The 22251-nt window shown below is 42.2% G+C and overlaps 1 protein-coding gene across 2 annotated transcripts in view; it reads left to right on the top strand.

Moving 5' to 3' along the window:
• The window catches only part of LOC124045880 (metabotropic glutamate receptor 4-like), a 307218-nt gene that overhangs the window by 280973 nt on the left and 3994 nt on the right, over positions 1-22251 (top strand). For both annotated transcript variants that reach the window (XM_046365644.1, XM_046365645.1), the window contains 3 exons: positions 3681-3817; positions 9186-10121; positions 21036-21282. In XM_046365644.1, the coding sequence (XP_046221600.1) occupies positions 3681-3817; positions 9186-10121; positions 21036-21282 (1320 nt within the window). The remainder of the gene's footprint in view (positions 1-3680; positions 3818-9185; positions 10122-21035; positions 21283-22251) is intronic.

Here is a 22251-nt window from a genome sequence, read left to right on the forward strand (position 1 = left end):
AACAAAATTACATGCCATGACAAACTGCTAGGGTAGGGTAAAATACAGCTTGGAATTCAATGCAGCCTCCTTTGTGAGTTCGGTGTCACAAAGAAATAACAGGGAGAGGCTGACAGGACAATCAACCACAGCATTGGCTGACTAATAACCAAAAAAAGGCTGGGCCTCCATTTAAAGTGGCTGTAAATTATATCGTGTCATTGTCACCACTGAATCCTTGTGTTTTCAAAGCCTACTTTAGCATTTACAGGGAAATGTAGAAGATTGTGATAGTTGTGAATCTTCACTGTCAGTTTGGTTGAGGAGACTGCAGCACTAACAGTGGCTGGGGGGGTTGTGGGGTTGTTACAGATACAGTATAATCATATATATGTAACAACTCCACAACCCCCCACTCAGCCACTGTTATATATATATATATATATATATATGTGTTTGTTTGTTGTTTTACATGTGCTCGATGTACGCTAAGTGTGTTTTTCTCTGTGATTGAACCCCAGATATGATTATGGATTTGTGGTTTGAATGCAGGTCACTTGAGACCTTAGGGTAAACTACTGTGCATACAGTACAGCCCTTACCTTACGGGTTTTCAGCAGCTGTTCTGAAATTAATTTTTTAAATGTTCAGAGTCAGACTCATGGAAGAATAACCCCTTGAAAAACCTTGAATATGTATATCACATACAGTAGCAGTATGTAGAGTATATACAAACAAATCCACAAGACACTCAACCATCATCATGAGATGTATTTATGGATACTATTTTTACATCTAACCTTATTATTCAGTATACGGTCATATTTACATAATGTAGGCAACTCAAATTATTCTAATATTACATACTGTGCCTTGCGAAAGTATTCGGCCCCCTTGAACTTTGCGACCTTTTGCCACATTTCAGGCTTCAAACATAAAGATATAAAACTGTATTTTTTTGTGAAGAATCAACAACAAGTGGGACACAATCATGAAGTGGAACGACATTTATTGGATATTTCAAACTTTTTTAACAAATCAAAAACTGAAAAATTGGGCGTGCAAAATTATTCAGCCCCCTTAAGTTAATACTTTGTAGCGCCACCTTTTGCTGCGATTACAGCTGTAAGTCGCTTGGGGTATGTCTCTATCAGTTTTGCACATCGAGAGACTGACATTTTTCCCATTCCTCCTTGCAAAACAGCTCGAGCTCAGTGAGGTTGGATGGAGAGCTTTTGTGAACAGCAGTTTTCAGTTCTTTCCACAGATTCTCGATTGGATTCAGGTCTGGACTTTGACTTGGCCATTCTAACACCTGGATATGTTTATTTTTGAACCATTCCATTGTAGATTTTGCTTTATGTTTTGGATCATTGTCTTGTTGGAAGACAAATCTCCAGTCTCAGGTCTTTTGCAGACTCCATCAGGTTTTCTTCCAGAATGGTCCTGTATTTGGCTCCATCCATCTTCCCATCAATTTTAACCATCTTCCCTGTCCCTGCTGAAGAAAAGCAGGCCCAAACCACGATGTCGTTCCACTTCATGATTGTGTCCCACTTGTTGTTGATTCTTCACAAAAAAATACAGTTTTATATCTTTATTTTTGAAGCCTGAAATGTGACAAAAGGTTGCAAAGTTCAAGGGGGCCGAATACTTTCGCAAGGCACTGTAGTTGTACTTAAGACTTGTTATACTTCTAATTACTTTCAAAGAGTCAGTCAATAGTAGGGTTAACATCATTGGTTCTTAAGAATGAACAGTGTTTAAAACAAAACGTATTTCAGCTGACTGGACAGTATTTTACAAGGCTGTAGACCCTATAGACCCCTCAAACTCAACTCTGTACCTCGAAGCCAGTGCCACTGCATTTCTTCATTGTTCACCTCTGAACAGGGACAGATTTAGACCTGGGACACCAGGTGTGTGCAATTAATTATCAGGTCGAACAAAAAAACAGCATGCTCTGGACCTCATAGGGTAAGAGCTGAGTACCCCTGCTATAGACTATTGCCTCAGAATTCAACCATTTGATGCCAGTTTTCACACATTCAATAAGAGAAGACTTTGACAAAACTACAGTTGAGCAATACAATTATATAGAAAGTTGACTCCCTAAAAGTCTTGGAAGTCTTGCCCATGGAAGCCTCTTGAAGAGGTAAAGTGTGCCAATGCCAGTCTATCTCAAGGTTGCCAATTTTATCTGGCACTAGATAAACCTTTCTAATTCATATATTTTCAATGACTCACACAGTACTTCATCAAAACAAAATGAAAGTGACTTGTATATGAATACAATTAGAGTAGTTTTCTTTTAATGAAAAATGTGTACAGTGGAGGCTGCAAGGCATTCTCATAACTCACCACATATAACAACTTAAGTTTGCAAACTGAGAATATTGGCCTTTTGTTCTGCTCTTCATGGGTGACACCTTTTCACTTGTGGACATTGCCCCTTAGAAGCTGTTCTCTTTAGCTATAGAGAGACGGATACCTTTTGACTTGAGTAGATAGTGAGGTGGAGCACAGCAAATGTACAGGTCACATTCTTGGCGATCATGAAACATGATTATAAACTGAATGTGTTCAATGTGCGTGTATCTCTTTGAAAGTGGGATGACCAACTCTATGAGAACTCATTCCCTATAGATTAGATAATGTGCTTAGCTACAGAGAAAACATTTGACCCATAAGGGATATTTATATGATGTTCTGAAGCACAAAAAAAACATCCACTATCAATCCTAGGCCCATATTACATTTAAACAGGAAGTCAGCACTAAAATGAACCATCTTGTATTTCGAATCTCCTTTTAAAATCTAAGCGTTCTTATCCACTAATCTTCACAGCTGAGATCTGAGACCTGACTTGCAAGCACACCTATGTGTATTACTTTGAAGTGTGTGATGTCAAGTGCCACCAAAGTGAGCTGCAACCGTATTTTAGAGGGATGTGATGTGGGGAGGAGAGAGAGAATGAAAGAGAAAGAAAGAGATCCTCTCTAGGCCTTCTCTCTTTATCCGCATCTATCCACAGCCACATTGTCTATGGGGCAGCTGGCTGCGGTGCTCTACTCTGCTCCCAACAGAACATCACAGGATCCCCACACCCCTCATTTGACACAGTGAGGGGTTTGTGAGCCTGCTCAGGTCCAGGACCAGGCAGGAACACACAGAGAGGAAGAGGTGTGTGTGTGTGGGGGGAGGGGGGGGATCAGGCCCATGCTGTCATTAGACAGCACTCTGAGGGGACTTTGGGGGCAATGTGTAACAAAACAACAGGCAGAATAAAAGAGAGTGAAATGATATGCGATTGGGCACAGACATGAGCTGTGGTCCGACACCCAGGGGAGAAGTCCCACATGGCTGTCAGCATCCATTTTACTCCCCTCATTTATAACAGTATGGTAGAGAACCCATACCCCAACAGCTTAGACCTCATGTAACGCTAGTCACATATAGCGTATGATGGTAAAAAAGAGCGAGAAAATATTTTCGTACTACAGCTTTTATGAATTAACAAATACTTTATTGCATCATTTCAGATAATGAAATGACCCTCTACCGTCCAGTGATTCTGATGAAATGTTTAATAACTATACTGTACATGTGGATGTTCATACCAAGGTTGTTATAGTTTCATATCGTGTACAAAGAATGTGGATTTAAAAAAAACAAAAATGTCCCTTTTCATTTTTCTGCAGGAATTGCGGGCACTCCAGTGATCTTCAATGTGAACGGAGATGCCCCTGGTCGCTATGAGATCTATCAGTACCAGATGCAACACAACACCACAGAATACAAGATCATCGGCCACTGGGCAGACCAGCTCCATTTAGAAGTATGGCTATTTCTCTCATTATGACTTCCACTTTATTGCATGATACATTCAGTAATGCGAATCCAAGTAAATAACATATACAGTTAGAAATAGAGTCTGTGAAGGTTTATACAGTACATCATATTTTTAGGTGAAAAAATATGCACTGGCTAAAAACATGTCTTATTAACCCATGAAGTGAATGCATTATTCATTACTGTATCCATAGCAGTCCATGCACCTTGCCTTGAGTTGGGTTGCTTTACCATCAAAGTCATTCAGGACCTGGGATTTATCTATATCACAATAGGGCAGTAGATATCAGGCGCCGGCTGTGGGGTTACTGTTGTTGCACACCCAATCCAGTTTTATCATTTTCATAGATCCCCCCCCCCCCCCCAGCTGTTGTGAAATGCAGGCCCAGGGGTAGCGATAGTAATATTCACAAAATACTAAACAACCATGTTGCCATTCAGAGACTGTTTACTTAGCTGATTCAGATTCTGAACCAGGCCATTTCAGGTAACCTGCAGGCATCCAAAACATATGATAATATGATAACCTCCATAGCAAACATTGGCAGTAGAATGGCATTTCTGAAGAGCTCCGTGACTTCCAACGTGGCACCGTCATAGGATACCACCTTTCCAACAAGTTGGTTTGTCAAATTTCTGCCCTGCTAGAGCTGCCCCGGTCAACTGTAAGTGCTGTTATTGTAAAGTAGAAACATCTAGGAGCAACAACAGCTCAGCCTCGAAGTGGTAGGCCACACAAGCTCACAGAATGGGACCGCCGAGTGCTGAATCGCTTAAAAATCATCTGTCCTCGGCTGCAACACTCACTACCGAGTTCCAAACTCCTTCTGGAGGCAACGTCAGCACAAGAAGCGTTTGTTGGGAGCTTCATGAAATGGGATTCCATGGCTGAGCAGCCGCACACAAGCCTAAGATCACCATGCACAATGCTAAGCATCGGCTGGAGTCGTGTAAAGCTCGCCACCATTGGACTCTGGAGCAGTGGAAACGTGTTTTCTGGAGTGATGAATCACATCTGGCAGTCCGACGGATGAATCTTGGTGGATGCCAGGAGAGAACGCTACCTGCCCCAATGCATAGTGCCAACTGTAACGTTTAGTGGTGGAGGAATAATGGTTTGGAACTCTTTTTCATGGTTTGGCCAAGACCCCTTAGTGCCAGTGAAGTGAAACCTTAACTCTGCTGTATACAATGACATTCTAGATGATTCTTTGCAGAAATGGTTTGTTGAGATCGTTGTGGAAGAACTTGACTGGCCTGCACAGAGCTCTGACCTCAACCCCATCAATTACCTTTGGGATGAATTGGAACACTAACTGTGAGCCAGGCCTAATCACCCAACATCAATGCACAACCTCACTAATGCACTTGTGGCTGAAAGGAAGCAAATCCCTGGCAGTAATGTTCCAACATCTAGCGGAAAGCCTTCCCAGAAAAGTGGAGGCTGTTATAGCAGCAAAGGGGGGACCAACTCCATATTGGTGTAGTCGTCTTGTTAGATGGTGTTTTTTTAAATGGTCCTTAAAAACAGATGTCATTCATCCCACCCCCTTGTTTGGTTTTATTCTTATCCACTAAAAGTTAATTGAATTGTGCCCTCATGCATATGTAATATTCCTTTTTAATATGCAACAACATAAACAAGATAGTTGCGGCCACACTGTGATTTGTGTTAACTTTAACAGGCAGCTCAACCAAGTGGGTCATCTACATTTTGGCCAATTGTATTGAATGCCAGTCATTGACCTAATGCACAGCCAACACTTCCTCTCCTTTCATAATAGGAGTTTACCCTAAATTAATTATATTCAATTTAATATCTATTAAGTTATATATTAATAGCTATTAATTCATAAATTAATACCAAGATAGTGATATTTCTCCATATCTATTTTAGATTTAAGATGATAAAATAGTAACAAAAAGTATTGTTGTATTGACCTATTAATGAACTGCTGTTAATGTAAATGGTTAGCTTACTGATATACCCTAGATCCCTAGTTAACCATTGGTAATCTGAACATAGTAGACTACATACTTTCTGAAGAGCTGTCACTTCAGAATGGGGGGTGCTGTAGCTCTGCTGGTGTTGCTGTTCTGTCTGTCGAGGGCATGAGCTCAGGAAAGGAGGAGAGTGGAGGGGTCAGAGAATTACATCATTCAACAGAGTGATAATGAAGAGGTAGAGAGCAGGGTGAGCGATTCAGATTAAGAGACAAAGGCCTGAGGAAACAGAGACGACCCACAACTGACTGGCAAGGCCACCACACACACACCTGCAGTAGACTCCTCTCCCCCACTCCCTTCCCCTCCCTACCTGCCTGCCATGTACCTAATTATACTTATACATGAATTATATATACCCATTGATTCCTAAAGAATATAACTTATAAATGCCTTATGAGCCTAGTTTAACTGTCGTACCCAATCAGAACCCCAAATAAAAGCCTGTTTTACACCAATGTTTGCAAGAATGTAAATGTAAACAAACTCTCAAAACATGATTAAAACTATAATTTTGATATCATGAAGGGTCAGTCCTTGCATCCATACCTCTGTCTATGAATTTGAGAGTGATAACATTTCTACAGGCCCATACCTAGCTTTTTACAAAAAATAATCAAGTTAGCTACATATCTTAATTTGATACTGTTTGCTAAAGCAGGAAACCAACAGGAAATACAACAGGAAATGTGAATTATTATGTGTTTTATAATTAATGGACATGTTTGTAGGGTGTGATTAATTTTTCGTAAGGGAAAATCAAATCAGAAATTTCAAAGGGGAAATTACAAACTTCAGAAGCATTTTTAAACCTCAAGTTGTTAATTCAGGACAGTTATCCTGCAACAGGATATTTAAATTAAGATCCTACATCTGTACTGCAAGTGTGTGTGTGGTGACATGACCAGCATTTGGCTCTTAATCTGAATTGCTCACCCCGTTCTCTACCTCGTCATTGTCACTCTGTTGAATGATGTCATTCTCTGACCCCTCCACTCTCCTCCTTTCCTGAGCTCATGCCCTCGACAGACAGAACAGCAACACCAGCAGAGCTACAGCACCCCTCATTCTGAAGTGACAGCTCTTCAGCTCGTCATTAATGGGTCAATAAATACTATCATTTTTGTGACTACCTTATAATCTTAAATCTAAAATAGAAATGGAGAAATATCAATTTATCTTGCAATTAATGGATGCCATAATAGATTTCTTAATATACTGAACAAAAATATAAACACAACATGCAACAATTTCAAGATTTTACTGAGTTACAGTTCATATGAGGAAATCAGTCAATTGAAATAAATTCATCAGGCCCTGATCTATGGATTTCATATGACTGGTCAGGGACGCAGCCATGGGTGGGCCTAGGAGGGCATAGGCCCACCCACTGGGGAGCCAGGCCCAGCCAATCAGGATGAGTTTTTTCCCCACAAAAGGGATTTATTAGAGACAGAAATACTCCTCAGTTTCATTAGCTGTCTGGATGGCTGGTCTCAGACAATTCCGCAGGTGAAGAAGTCGGATGTGGAGGTCCTGTGCTGGTGTGGTTACATGTGGTTTTTAGTCTAGTTGGACATACTGCCAAATTCTATAAATCAACGTTGGAGCGGCTTATGGTAGAGAAATTAACATTAAATTCTCTGGCAGCAGCTCTGGTCGACATTCCTGCAATCAGCATGCCAATTGCATGCTCCCTCAAAACTTGAGACATCTGTGGCATTGTGCTGTGTGACAAAACTGCACATTTTAGAGTGGCCTTTTATTGTCCCCAGCACAATGTGCACCTGTGTAATGGTCATGCTGTTTAATCAGCTTATCGATATGCCACACCTGCCATGTGGATGTATTATGTTGGCAAAGGAGAAATGCTCACCAACAGGGATGTAAACAAATCTGTGCAAAAAAAATGAGCAAAATAAGCTTTTTGTGCGCATGGAAAATTTCTGACATTTTTTATTTCAGCTCATGAAACATGGGACCAACACTTTACATACATGTTGTATTAAAATTTTTGTTCCATTATAGACAGCAGATGAATATAATTAAGTTAGAAGGGTGAACTATTCTGTCGTTCTGCCCCTGTGCAAGGCAGTTAACCCACTGTTCCCTGGGCGCCGATGACGTATATGTCAATTAAGGCAGCCCCACCTTTCTGATTCAGAGGGGTTGGGTTAAATGCGGAAAACACATTTCAGTTGAATGCATTCAGTTGTACAACTGACTAAGTGTCCCCTTTTCCCTTTCCCTTATTTTGAAGGGACAGGAAGTGTTGGCTGGGCATTTGGCCAAGGACAGACATTTCACACCCAATTGTGAAAATAAGGGAAAACGAGACCAAAAAACAAGCCATTTTTCAATTTTTGTATGAGATCATTTTGGCAATCAATTTTAAATGAAAATAAACATATGATTTTTGTTTGGCATATTTTATCATCTCAACCACTGTAATTTAGTATGCCATTATCGGATTCCCATATATTTTTAAACACGTATTCAAAGACCGTTGAAAACCAGGAAGTGAACATGAGCAAAACCAAACCTCATTACCCAAAAAAATGTTTTACCAATTGTGCATCAAATGGGAAATGACAACGTTTTAAAATGTTGTTGACCTCTAAAACTTCATCATTTCAGAATGATATAATTACTAATATGTTGTTGTTTTACAATTTTAGTAAATCTTGAAAAATATGCTCTACCAGGCGGTTGAGTTACCCATTAAAGGAATGCTATTAAGGCAAAGCTAGTGATAATGGACAATGGAGAAATATTGTTATGGGAATGTTTTATCTGTGCAAATACAAAAATCATATCAGTATTACCCCTCTGGCTCTTATCTTCAATATGTTTCACAATATTATTCAGGACATGTAAATCTACTGGTAATCTAAACTGTAAATGCATTCATTTACATGCATTTGACAAACAAATGTATCATATTTTATTAATATTTGATATCAGTTCTCATTTAACTAGGCCTATCTTCCATTTTAAGTAAATGAAGCAATGTAAATGAATGTATAATTCACTCCTTTATAATTTTTTAGATGATTTAAAAAGTTGATGCAAATTCCAATGCAAAATGTGTTTACTCTAATTGGGCAGCTCAACCGGCGGGTTTATGTCATGCAAACAATTATTTATTTTTAAATAAATATTTTTGGGGTGCCAGTTAAAGGGTTAATGACTGTTTTATTTGCGTAATGTAATTTTTCGATAAGTGCAAATGTTAATCTAAGTTTAATCAAATTTCATTAGGCATATTCAAGGAAAATATGCTTTCATAAATTACACTAACAGTCACAGATAGTGATAACTCCTCCACTCCTTCCCCTTCTCTCCACCAGACTAAGGAGATGCGGTGGCCTGGTGGGACATGGCAGGTACCCCAGTCTATCTGCAGTCAGCCCTGTCATCCTGGGGAGAGGAAGAAAACAGTGAAGGGTGTCCCCTGCTGTTGGCACTGTGAGCGTTGTGATGGCTATCAGTACCAGGCCGACACCTACAGCTGTAAGATGTGCCGCTTTGACCTGCGGCCCAACGAGAACCACACCGCCTGTGAGGCCATCCCGATCATCAAGCTGGAGTGGAGCTCCCCCTGGGCCGTCATCCCCGTCCTCATCGCTGTGCTGGGCATCATGGCCACCATGTTTGTGGTGGCCACCTTCATCCGCTACAATGACACCCCCATTGTGAAGGCATCAGGGCGCGAACTCAGCTATGTGCTGTTGACGGGCATCTTCCTGTGCTACGCCACCACTTTCCTCATGATCTCAGCGCCTGACGTTGGAATCTGTTCCCTCCGACGGATCTTCCTAGGTCTGGGAATGAGTATTAGCTATGCAGCGCTGCTCACCAAGACCAACCGTATCTATCGCATCTTTGAGCAGGGCAAGATGTCAGTGAGCGCCCCCAGGTTCATCTCCCCAGCCTCCCAGCTGGTTATCACCTTCAGCCTGATCTCAGTGCAGCTCCTGGGGGTGTGCATCTGGTTCGGTGTGGACCCATCTCAGGCTATCATCGACTATGAGGACCAGCGCACGTCCAACCCGAACATGTCCCGCGGCGTGCTCAAATGTGACATCTCAGACCTTTCACTGATCTGCCTGCTTGGCTTCAGCATGCTGCTCATGGTCACCTGTACAGTGTATGCCATCAAGACCCGGGGGGTGCCAGAGACCTTCAATGAGGCCAAGCCCATCGGCTTCACCATGTACACCACCTGTATCGTCTGGCTAGCTTTCATACCCATCTTCTTTGGGACTTCACACTCAACAGAAAAGGTGAATGTTTACTTTAACAATTTTACTCTTGGTAATGATGCTTTTAAATGCATTACCTATTAATTCATAATCATCCAATTTTAAATGTTTTGTTGATGAACTTGACTTATATTATGATAGCAACATTTTTGTTTCATTATGTATCTTCAAAATTGTTTAAAACAATAATTTATGAAATTATTTAGTTATCCTTGACAGCCATTACTTATACTATCCTGTTTTGAGGAATTTTCCAATGTTGGCTGATTGAACTAGCTTGTAAAACTAGTTTGTAAGTAGTGAGCACCACGATGACAAACACATTAAATTCACTCGTGTATGCCGAGGATTTGTGAAATCTGTCCAAGAGCAAATGCCATTGAAGCTAATCACAGAAAGGGCGAAAAAGCATGTGATCCTCCTAGAACAGAGCAAAACTGGTCTACAACCCCCGTGTCTCAAAAAATAATACACATTCATAGGTTTTGATATTATGCATAATGTGTACAATTTAATTTCGCTCTCCATTGGGTTCTAAAAATAAAGAGTCGCCCACTCTATATATAGACTCCCAGTCATTTATTGGGTAAATCACCAACGTTTCGGGATCCCTGTGCCTTCTTCAGGGTCTGACCCTGAATGTTTTTTTTTATAGCTTATAGTTTATTCGCCGTTAGTCAGCACCTCTACAGTCGTGGCCAAAAGTTTTGAGAATTACACAAATATACATTTTTACAAAAGTTTGCTGGTTCAGTGTCTTTAGATATTTTTGTCAGATGTTACTATGGAATACTAAACAAGCATTTCATAAGTGTCAAAGGCTTTTATTGCCAATTACATGAAGTTGATGCAAAGAGTCATTATTTGCAGTGTTGACCCTTCTCTTTCAAGACCTCTGCCATCTGCCCTGGCATGCTGTCAATTAACTTCTGGGCCACATCCTGACAGATGGCAGCCCATTCTTGCATAATTAATGCTTGGAGTTTGTCAGGATTTGTGGGGTGTTGTTTGTCCAACTGCCGCTTGAGGATTGACCACAAGTTCTCAATTGGATTAAGGTCTGGGGAGTTTCCTGGCCATGGACTCAAAATGTTGATGTTTTGTTCCCCATGCCACTTAGTTATCACTTTTGCCTTATGGTAAGGTGCTCCATCATGCTGGAAAAGACATTGTTCGTCACCAAACTGTTCCTGGATGGTTGGGAGAAGTTGCTCTCAGAGGATGTGTTGGTACCATTCTTTATTCATGCCTGTGTTCTTAGGCAAAATTGTGAGTGAGCCCACTCCCTTGGCTGAGAAGCAACCCCACACATGAATGGTCTCAGGATGCTTTACTGTTGGCATGACACAGGACTGATGGTAGCGTTCACCTTGTCTTCTCCGGAGAAGCTTTTTGCCGGATGCCCCAAACAATCGGAAAGGGGATTCATCAGAGAAAATGACTTTACCCCAGTCCTCAGCAGTCCAATCCCTGTACCTTTTGCAGAATATCAGTCTGTCCCTGATGTTTTTCCTGGAGAGAAGTGGCTTCTTTGCTGCCCTTCTTGACACCAGGCCATCCTCCAAAAGTCTTTGCCTCACTGTGCGTGCAGATGCACTCACACCTGCCTGCTGCCATTCCTGAGCAAGCTCTGCAATGGTGGTGCCCCTATCCCACAGCTGAATCAACTTTAGGAGATGGTCCTGGCGCTTTCTGGACTTTCCTGGGCGCCCTGAAGCCTTCTTCACAACAATTGAACCGCTCTCCTTGAAGTTCTTGATGATCCAATAAATGGTTGATTTAGGTGCAATCTTACTGGCAGCAATATCCATGCCTGTGAAGCCCGTTTTGTGCAAAACAATGATGATGGCACGTGTTTCCTTGCAGGTGATCATGGTTGATAGAGGAAGAACAATGATTCTAAGTACCACCCTCCTTTTGAAGCTTCCAGTCTGTTATTCGAACTCAATCAGCATGAAAGAGTGATCTCCAGCCTTGTCCTCGTCAACACTCACACCTGTGTTAATGAGAGAATCACTCTTTTTGTGGCAGGGCTGAAATGCAGTGGAAATGTTTTTGGGGGATTCAGTTAATTTGCATGGCAAATAGGGACTTTGCAGTTAATTGCAATTCATCTGATCACTCTTTATAAAGTTCTGGAGTATATGCAAATTGTGATCTTACAAACTGAGGCGGCAGACTTTGTGAAAATTAATATTTGTCATTCTCAAAACTTTTGTCCATGACTGTACATACAATCATTTTCTCTTGGTGTGCGCTAGCTCATATTTCTTATTCTGTCTCTGTTGGGTATCATAGATGTACTGTCTGTATTGAGGACTATCGCTGTAGGAAACAAAGCAGCCATTGAATGTCCCTACAGTAATAGTCCAATTACTGAGGTAAGCTGTTTAGGAAGGTCATTTGGCAATACAAAGCAAACCGTGGCCATCTTTACGATGGTGAGAGCTGCATGGTAATTGCTGTTATTTTCAAAGAAAAGCATACAATCATGTTAACATATACACCCCGGGGGGACAGTTTGGCTGAGCATAAGACATGTGATTCATCAGAGTGAGACCTGCAATCTTGTACACCCACAGAAGTTAGCACTGGCAGCATGTTTGTATTATATTGGCAGGTTGACATTTATTGTCATGAATATTGCCCTGGAGGCAGAACTGAGGGATATCCGCTAGATAGGCCATCCGCAAAGTCCAAATTTGCTGTATTTTTTTCTTTTTGGTCTTAATTTAAAGTTAGGGTTAGGCATCAGGTTAAGCAGTGTGGTTAGAGTTAGGTTTAAAATCAGATTTGATGATTTTGTGGCTGTGCCAGCTAGTGACCACTCAGCAGAGCTGCCTCCAGAACAAGATGCACATTTTTATTTATTTTTATTTTGTTAACTAGGAAAAATGCTAGCCTGACTTTTATTAGTTGTGGTTAGTGTGTACAATGTACATTAGGGATACATTGCTTCACTTTAACATTTTATGGCAATCTTTTGAGGATATGAAGTGCCAAACTCTCTGGGAACTCAGAGTAAAAACTACAGAAAAGAATAGCAAATATCTTTTGGATCCCCTGCTGTAGATGTTTTTGTTATAAAGATAAGTTCTGAATCATGTGAACAATTAGCTCTAATTGAATCACCTTGCAATCAAATGGAAGGAGTCTTGTTACATAAGAAGGCTCTTGTTAATTTTTTCCCCACTTGAGGCCCCCACACCATAGGCCCCCACACCGGTCTTTTTTTCCCCTTGAGACCCCCACATCGGTCCTTTTTTTCCCTTGAGGCCCCCATACCAGCCCTTTGTTTTCCCCTTGAGGCTCCCACACCAACCCATTAACATTTTGCGCAAAAAAAAAAAGATTAGACGGGCACACTGGGCTAAAAATGGACCAGCCCATCTTGCATTTGCACAAAATGCTAGATGGCAAGTTCGCCCCTGCTCCTGCTTGACTGGCAGCAGGAGTAGAGTCAGCCTAGGAGATTGTGGGTGGTAGCAGTAGACTGGCAGGTAGCGATAGGGCTCTGTTAATTGTGTCATTGTCTCCTGGTTGAAAGGAGGGTGGCACAGCACCAATCTCTCCTCTTGTGTTTGATAAGGAGGACAATGCAGCTGATTGGCAGGGTTGTCAGGACAGTGCTAATCATGCATGACGATATGCCATGCTCTGCCAATCTGGGATGTTTAACTTCTATGTAGAGACAATGGAGAGCATGGGTTTACATTGCTATGGCCATACACATGACATAAAGCTTAAAGAGCAAATATAAGGTTTGCTTAATGTATTCTTTAAATAAATAAATAAAAACATCTTTAAGGTCTATCCAATGGTTTCTTCAAAGTTTTATAAATAGGGAAGCACTGCAGCAAAAATGGAAAGAGGTGTAATACAGTATGTTCTGTACTGTACTGTGGAAGCAGATGACACATGCTCATTTAAAGCACAAAACAGACTTAAATATATCCCTTATCTGGTCTTACTTCAAAGGAAGCTTATGCTGGCTACCAACCATTGCAAACGACAATAAGTAATGACTAACATCTCGAGCATTTTTGCTGCAATTAACAAACCTCAGCCAATGGGAATACAGAACTAAAAAAAATGCAGAAATAACCATTCCTGGATGGAGCTAATCTTATTAATACATTAATGTTCTGATGTTTTCATCTGTTTGGAGACGCTGCGTGATATTAGGAACCCAGATACATTTCTGGCACGTGGGATAATGCAGAGAAGTTAGAGGTAGGACTGTGGATGGGCAGGAGTGTAACCGTGGCTGCTCGAACCGAGGACCTGTTTCATGAGGCCGCCCCCATCTCACTTAACGGTCCCTGGCAATGTCTGCCTTCCACTGACAAAGGCGCCAGCATGCACTGGGCCAGGGATAGGACCATTTGGATGGTACTGTAGCTGCAGTCAGGTGCAGGCAGTCAACACGAGGCACGGCTGGAGACAGTCCATTATGTTTGATTGATCCAACCCTGCAATCCAAGTGCTGCAGCCCCAACTCCAACCAGGGCTGGCAATTCCATACAAATGTGCATCATTTGATCATCTTAAACGATAAGGCTTTTGTTTCTAAGGTATTTCTTAATGATAATAGGGTGCTCATATTTTGGTAATTTAAACCTATACGACGATGTGAATGTAGTTACCTTTAGCACCTCAAACTATGGAATGAAAGGCAGGGGCTGAAATAGCAGCTGGCTGGAGGGAGCACAGATTTGATGCCTAATCACTTCGGAGAGAAAGGTTTTTCTGCTCCTAGAACAGAAATAATGGCTTTGCATGCTGGAGTCTGTCTATCGAGCACCGTTTTCCTGCTGTGGCATGAGGCACATTGGCGATCATATCAGTTTGTCAAGGTGAATCTTTATGGATGAGGCCGATGGACGGGGACAGGGGTCCTGGCCCCCCTCACAGAGGTACTCCACCCTGTACTCCGGAGAGGCAGCAATATTGTGCCGGGCTCACTCAGGGACGTGTGTAATCTTCTCAGGAGATTACATACTCCCCCTCAGTCCCCATATCGCTCTTACTTTGCTCAGGCATCCTTTCTTCTCAACCAACGTTTCTTTAGGGGCTTTATATACTGCATACAGAACATGTTATGATTCAGTAATACATTATTTTATTTTGTTGAGTCTTTGGGACACATGGCAGGCAGCATAACCTCTTTAAATTTATATTATTGGCTGACTGAAGTTAGAGGTGTCAAAGCACCACTATAACTATTGTTAGATTAGTTATAGCTGTTGACATTCTCATGACAGAGGACCTGTCGGGTTATTCCCTGTTGCCATACTGCTCAGTCACTCATGATGTCTGCAAATGTAATGTCAGTCTCCACCTCAGGCAAATCTGTTAGGGAGGTGGCTGGGAGCTGTGTTTCCAATTTACACCCTTCTCACTTCTTTCATCAGTCTCGGAATAGCTCAGCAACCCTATCCCAAAGGGAGATGGAATTATGTTCCAAATAAAAAGTTGTTAACAAAAAGTATTTTTCAGTTTTGTAAGAGGATAGCCGTGATATATGTTCACCACAGAGAGTACATTTATCTGATCACAATTTTCCAATCTTCAACATATTATCTTCTTTATTTTTTACAGACACAGTGCTTTTTTATTGATGATGTTGTTTTCTACTACCATGCTGAATCAGCCGTACAGTCTAACAATGCAACCAGATGACCTATATGATCTCACTTTCTTCGCATACCTTTATATATATATATATATATATATATATTTATTCATTTTCTGTTTCTTTTCCATAAACTTAACTTCAAAACACTCTCCTGCAACCCGCCTCACCAATTTATATTTAAAAAAGAAAGTATTATTTACCTGAAATCCTTTACTCTGAAATCCTCCATAGAAGCTAGCCAGAAGCTAGCCAGAAGCTAGCCAGAAGCTAACCAGAAGCTAGCCAGAAGCTAGCCAGAAGCTAGCCAGAAGCTAGTCAGAAGCTAGTCAGAAGCTAGTCAGAAGCTAGTTAGCTTCTTTACTGGCTAATTCGTTAGTATTCAGCTAACCACGGTTTGTGGTCATCAGCTATCCTTTAGCTCGAAAATCTTTTGCCAGTTTTCTGCGTCTCGGACCGAAACATACCGGACCTATTTTCTCTTCATGTCCCTGGATTTCAACCGCAAGCTCTGGACATTTACACCTAGATCTCGCAGCTAGCTAGTTGCTATCCATGTGACTATCGGCTTACGTTGATCCCGGAGCAAACATCAATTATTCCGGAGCTAGCCAGCTGAAGAGTTCCATCAGCCACTCCTGGGCTACAATCACCTATCCGGACCCGTTTTACTGCCAACGCGGAGCCCCACCAGGCCTTGACAACTGGACTACCGACGTTATCTGCCCGAGGGAGTTATCCAGCTGGCTCCTCTGTCGCGACTTTACCTGAACACCCATCTGCGGTCCGTTTATCGTTAGCTGTCTTATCGGCTGCTATCTGAATAGATCTATCGGACAATTATTTATTTATTTTTTCTTGGGCCTCTATAACTATATCTATTTTTTTGCGAATTGGATTCATCCCCTCTACCACACAGAACCCCACTAATCCTACCAACGGAAACGCACGAGGTGGCTAAAAACAGACCTCCATCCTATGCTAGCTTGCTACCTATGGCCCGACTAGTTGTCTGAATCGCCGTGATCCCAACCAACCTCACTACTCACTGGACCCTTTTGATTACTCGACTAAGCATGCCTCTCCTTAATGTCAATATGCCTTGTCCATTGCTGTTCTGGTTAGTGTTTATTGGCTTATTTCACTGTAGAGCCTATAGTCCTGCTCACTATACCTTATCCAACCTATTAGTTCCACCACCGACACATGCGATGTCATCTCCTGGTTTCAATGATGTTCCTAGAGACAATCTCTCTCATCATCACTCAATAGGGGCGGCAGCGTAGCCTAGTGGTTAGAGCGTTGGACTAGTAACCTGAAGGTTGCGAGTTCAAACCCCCGAGCTGACAAGGTACAAATCTGTCGTTCTGCCCCTGAACAGGCAGTTAACCCACTGTTCCCAGGCCGTCATTGAAAAGAAGAATATGTTCTTAACTGACTTGCCTGGTTAAATAAAGGTTAAAAAAAATACCTAGGTTTACCTCCACTGTATTCACATCCTGCCATACCTTTGTCTGTACATTATACCTTGAAGCTATTTTATCTCCCCCAGAAACCTCCTTTTACTCTCTGTTCCAGGCGTTCTAGACGACCAATTCATATTGCTTTTAGCCGTACCCTCCTCCTCTTTTCCTCTGGTGATGTAGAGGTGAATCCAGGCCCTGCAGTGCCTAGCTCCACTCCTATTCCCCAGGCGCTCTCTTTTGATGACTTCTGTAACCGCAATAGCCTTGGTTTCATGCATGTTAACATTAGAGGCCTCCTCCCTAAATTTGTTTTATTCACTGCTTTAGCACACTCTGCCAACCCGGATGTTCTAGCTATGTCTGAATCCTGGTTTAAGAAGACCACCAAAAATTCAGAAGTTTTCATCCCTAACTACAACATTTTCAGACAAGATAGAACTGCCAAGGGGGCGGTGTTGCAATCTACTGCAGAGATGGACAGAACTCTGCAGGCGTATTATCTAACCAACGTGCCCTCTAAATACATCTCTGTGGTCTTCAACCAAGATCTCAGCGATCACTGCCTCATTGCCTGCATCCGTAATGGGTCAGCGGTCAAACGACCTCCACTCATCACTGTCAAACGCTCCCTGAAACACTTCAGCGAGCAGGCCTTTCTAATCGACCTGGCCGGGGTATCCTGGAAGGATATGTATCTCATCCCGTCAGTAGAGGATGCCTGTTTTTTTTAAATGCCTTCCTAACCATCTTAAATAAGCATGCCCCATTCAAGAAATGTAGAACCAGGAACAGATATAGCCCTTGGTTCTCCCCAGACCTGACTGCCCTTAACCAACAAAAAAATGTCCTATTGGCGTTCTGCATTAGCATTGAACATCCCCCGTGATATGCAGCTTTTCAGGGAAGCTAAAAACCAATATACACAGGCAGTTAGAAAAGCCAAGGCTAGCTTTTTCAAGCAGAGATTTGCTTCCTGCAACACTAACTCAAAAAAGTTCTGAGACACTGTAAAGTCCATGGAGAATAATAAAACCTCCTCCCAGCTGCCCACTGCACTGAAGATAAGAAACACTGTCACCACTGATAAATCCACTATAATTGAGAATTTCGATAAGCATTTTTCTATGGCTGGCCATGCTTTCCACCTGGCTACCCCTACCCCGGTCAACAGCACTGCACCCCCTACAGCAACTCGCCCAAGCCTTCCCCAATTCTCCTTCTCCCAAATCCAGTCAGCTGATGTTCTGAAAGAGCTGCAAAATCTGGACCCCTACGAATCAGCCGGGCTAGACAATCTGGACCCTTTCTTTATAAAATTATCTGACGAAATTGTTGCCACCCCTATTACTAGCCTAATCAACCTCTGTTTCGTGTCGTCTGAGATTCCCAAAGATTGGAAAGCAGCTGCGGTCATCCCACTCTTCAAAGCAGGAGACACTCTTGACCCAAACTGCTACAGACCTATATCTATCCTACCCTGCCTTTCTAAGGTCTTCAAAAGCCAAGTCAACAAACAGATTACCAACCATTTCGAATCTCAACATACCCTCTCTGCAATCTGGTTTCAGAGCTGGTCATGGGTGCATCTCAGCCACGCTCAAGGTCCTAAACGATATCTTAACCACCATCGATAAGAAACATTACTGTGCAGCTGTATTCATTGATCTGGCCAAGGCTTTCGACTCTGTCAATCACCACATCCTCATCGGCAGACTCGACAGCCTTGGTTTCTCAAATGATTGCCTCGCCTGGTTCACCAACTACTTCTCTGATAGACTTCAGTGTGTCAAATCGGAGGGTCTGTTGACCGGACCTCTGGCAGTCTCTATGGGGGTGCCATAGGGTTCAATTCTCGGACCGACTCTCTTCTCTCTATACATCAATGATGTCGCTCTTGCTGCTGGTGAGTCTCTGATCCACCTCTACGCAGACGGCACCATTCTGTATATTTCTGGCCCTTCTTTGGACAATGTGTTAACAACCCTCCAGGCAAGCTTCAATGCCATACAACTCTCCTTCCGTGGCCTCCAATTGCTCTTAAATACAAGTAAAACTAAATGCATGCTCTTCAACCGATCGCTGCCTGCACCTGCCCGCCTGTCCAACATCACTACTCTGGACGGCTCTGACTTAGAATACGTGGACAACTACAAATACCTAGGTGTCTGGTTATACTGTAAACTCTCCTTCCAGACCCACATCAAACATCTCCAAACCAAAGTTAAATCTAGAATTGGCTTCCTATTTTGCAACAAAGCATCATTCACTCCTGCTGCCAAACATACCCTTGTAAAACTGGCCATCCTACCAATCCTCGACTTCGGCGATGTCATTTACAAAATAGCCTCCAATACCCTACTCAACAAATTGGATGCAGTCTATCACAGTGCCATCTGTTTTGTCACCAAGCCCCATATACTACCCACCATTGCGACCTGTACGCTCTCGTTGGCTGGCCCTCACTTCCTACTTGTCGCCAAACCCACTGGAACCAGGTCATCTACAAGACCCTGCTAGGTAAAGTCCCCCCTTATCTCAGCTCACTGGTCACCATAGCATCACCCACCTGTAGCACGCGCTCCAGCAGGTATATCTCTCTGGTCACCCCCAAAACCAATTCTTCCTTTGGCCCCCTCTCCTTCCAGTTCTCTGCTGCCAATGACGGGAACTACAAAAATCTCTGAAACTGGAAACACATCTCCCTCACTAGCTTTAAGCACCAGCTGGCAGAGCAACTCACAGATTACTGCACCTGTACATAGCCCATCTATAATTTAGCCCAAACAACTATCTCTTTCCCTACTGTATTTATTTTATTTTATTTATTTATTTATTTTGCTCCTTTGCACCCCATGGTTTTTATTTCTACTTTGCACATTCTTCCACTGCAAATCTACCATTCTAGTGTTTTACTTGCTATACTGTATTTACTTTTCCACCATGGCCTTTATTTGCCTTTACCTCCCTTATCTCACCTAATTTGCTCACATCGTATATAGACTTGTTTCTACTGTATTATTGACTGTATGTTTGTTTTATTCCATGTGTAACTCTGTGTTGTTATATGTGTCGAACTGCTTTGCTTTATCTTGGCCAGGTCGCAGTTGTAAATGAGAACTTGTTCTCAACTTGCCTACCTGGTTAAATAAAGGCGAAATAAAAATAAAATAAATAAAAAATCTGACCTATATGATCATTTAATTCCATTGAGAATATTATATAATTTATATGGAAAAATCACTCTCAGGCACACTCTAGGGCATTGTATTGATGTTCTCAAGATGTCTATCCTCGATTCTTGCATATAGCCATGTTTTCTGTGCACAGCTGTGAGTCACAGCTGTCTTTACACTGAGTCGATTCCAACCCCTCTACCGCAGCCCGGGACCGAGGGCAAGACATCTGTAGTACAGTCACTCATTGCGAGGCCTCCTTCATTAGTCACATATCATAAACAAACAAATAAACACACCAATAAAAACACAAACAGGAGTTGATGAATCATGCAAAGAGCACTTGAAAACAGAACAGTTTGCATGTGTCCACTCCATGTGTGTTATCACATCTGATGGTGGGGGTTTGATATTACTGGAATATCTACTAGGATACTTAAGGGCACTCGTACATGTCTAAGTAGAGTTGTTTTTGTTGTAGTCTTGCATAAACAATGTATAACTAGTACTAGAATGTACTCTCACAAAGCCAAAGGTCAATGCTGTCGTGGGGAACTATATCTTGAGTAGGCTACCCTCGTCTTACTCTCTGAAACTGGATAATTTCTGTCTTACCTTATAACAATGTTTATCTTTTTCTTCTCCATCCTCTCCTCCACAGATGTACATCCAGACCATGACTCTGACCATTTCCGTGAGCCTGAGTGCCTCTGTGTCTCTGGGGATGCTCTACATGCCCAAGGTCTACGTGGTCCTCTTCCACCCGGAGCAGAACGTGCCCAAGCGCAAGCGCAGCCTCAAGGCTGTGGTCACCGCGGCCACCATGTCCAACAAGTTCCCCACTAAGGGCGGCCTCCGGCCCAATGGAGAGGCCAAGTCTGAGCTGTGTGAAAGCCTGGAGACACAAGGTTAGCACCAAGGGCCTTGGGTTAGGGATGGAGCAAGAGGGGAATAGAGATCAGGGAGGAAAGAGGAAATAAGGACACATGTTTAGTTATTACAGCACTCTGTCCTTGAGTTTATGCCTTAAAGTCATTGAGCAATTTCGAGGGGAAATTATTGGGCTATAAAAATGAAAAACAATCCTCGCTTTTATGTAAACTTAATTGATTTCATTGTTATTTTACACCTCAACAGCTTTGGGAAATTAGCTGGTGTTATTTTCAGGGTGCAGGGAATTGGAAGGGCATTTTTTCCCCTGCCAACCCGTGTGGCATTAAGCATTGGCTGATGCTCTAAAACGTGGTACTGTCTGCAAGCAAGACATAAAGAGCAGAACGGGGTGATGTGGATCGATAGGAAAGGCTTCATATTCAGGCATCATACCGTAGAGCTGGCCAGGTGTATTAGCTCTCCAGCCTCCAGCCATTTCATTGGTGCAATAGCAGTCAGGATTATTGCTCCAGCACTTCAGCTTCATCCGACAGTAACACAGCTGCCGTGGGCGGAATGAGCAAATGCCATAATTGTAAAAACATGTATTGCAAATCATGGGGAAATAATTAGATTTATGGATAGTCACACTCATTCATCCATGCAGAATGATGTTTCCCTGTATCTAATGCATCATCAGTAAATATTCCAATCACCTTTGGAGAACCAAAGCCAATGTTGTGAACATGTTTGGAATTCTTGATTATAGTGCTATTTGAAATATCCAGTTGCACTTTCTCTGAATGTGTAGGAAGCAGGAGATGTGGCCATGTGTCATTTTTGTGTTTATGTAAAATTTCAATATGGGGATTGTCACAGAGAATGCTACAAGGAGACAATGGAAATGGAAAAAATGATTTTAGCCCCCATGAGAGATGCTTCCCCAACTTCACAGTTTGACACCTATACCATGACCCCTCTGGCCCAATAACAGCTGCTCTTTG

This window comes from Oncorhynchus gorbuscha, linkage group LG10, assembly GCF_021184085.1.
Source record: "Oncorhynchus gorbuscha isolate QuinsamMale2020 ecotype Even-year linkage group LG10, OgorEven_v1.0, whole genome shotgun sequence".
Taxonomy (NCBI): domain Eukaryota; kingdom Metazoa; phylum Chordata; class Actinopteri; order Salmoniformes; family Salmonidae; genus Oncorhynchus; species Oncorhynchus gorbuscha.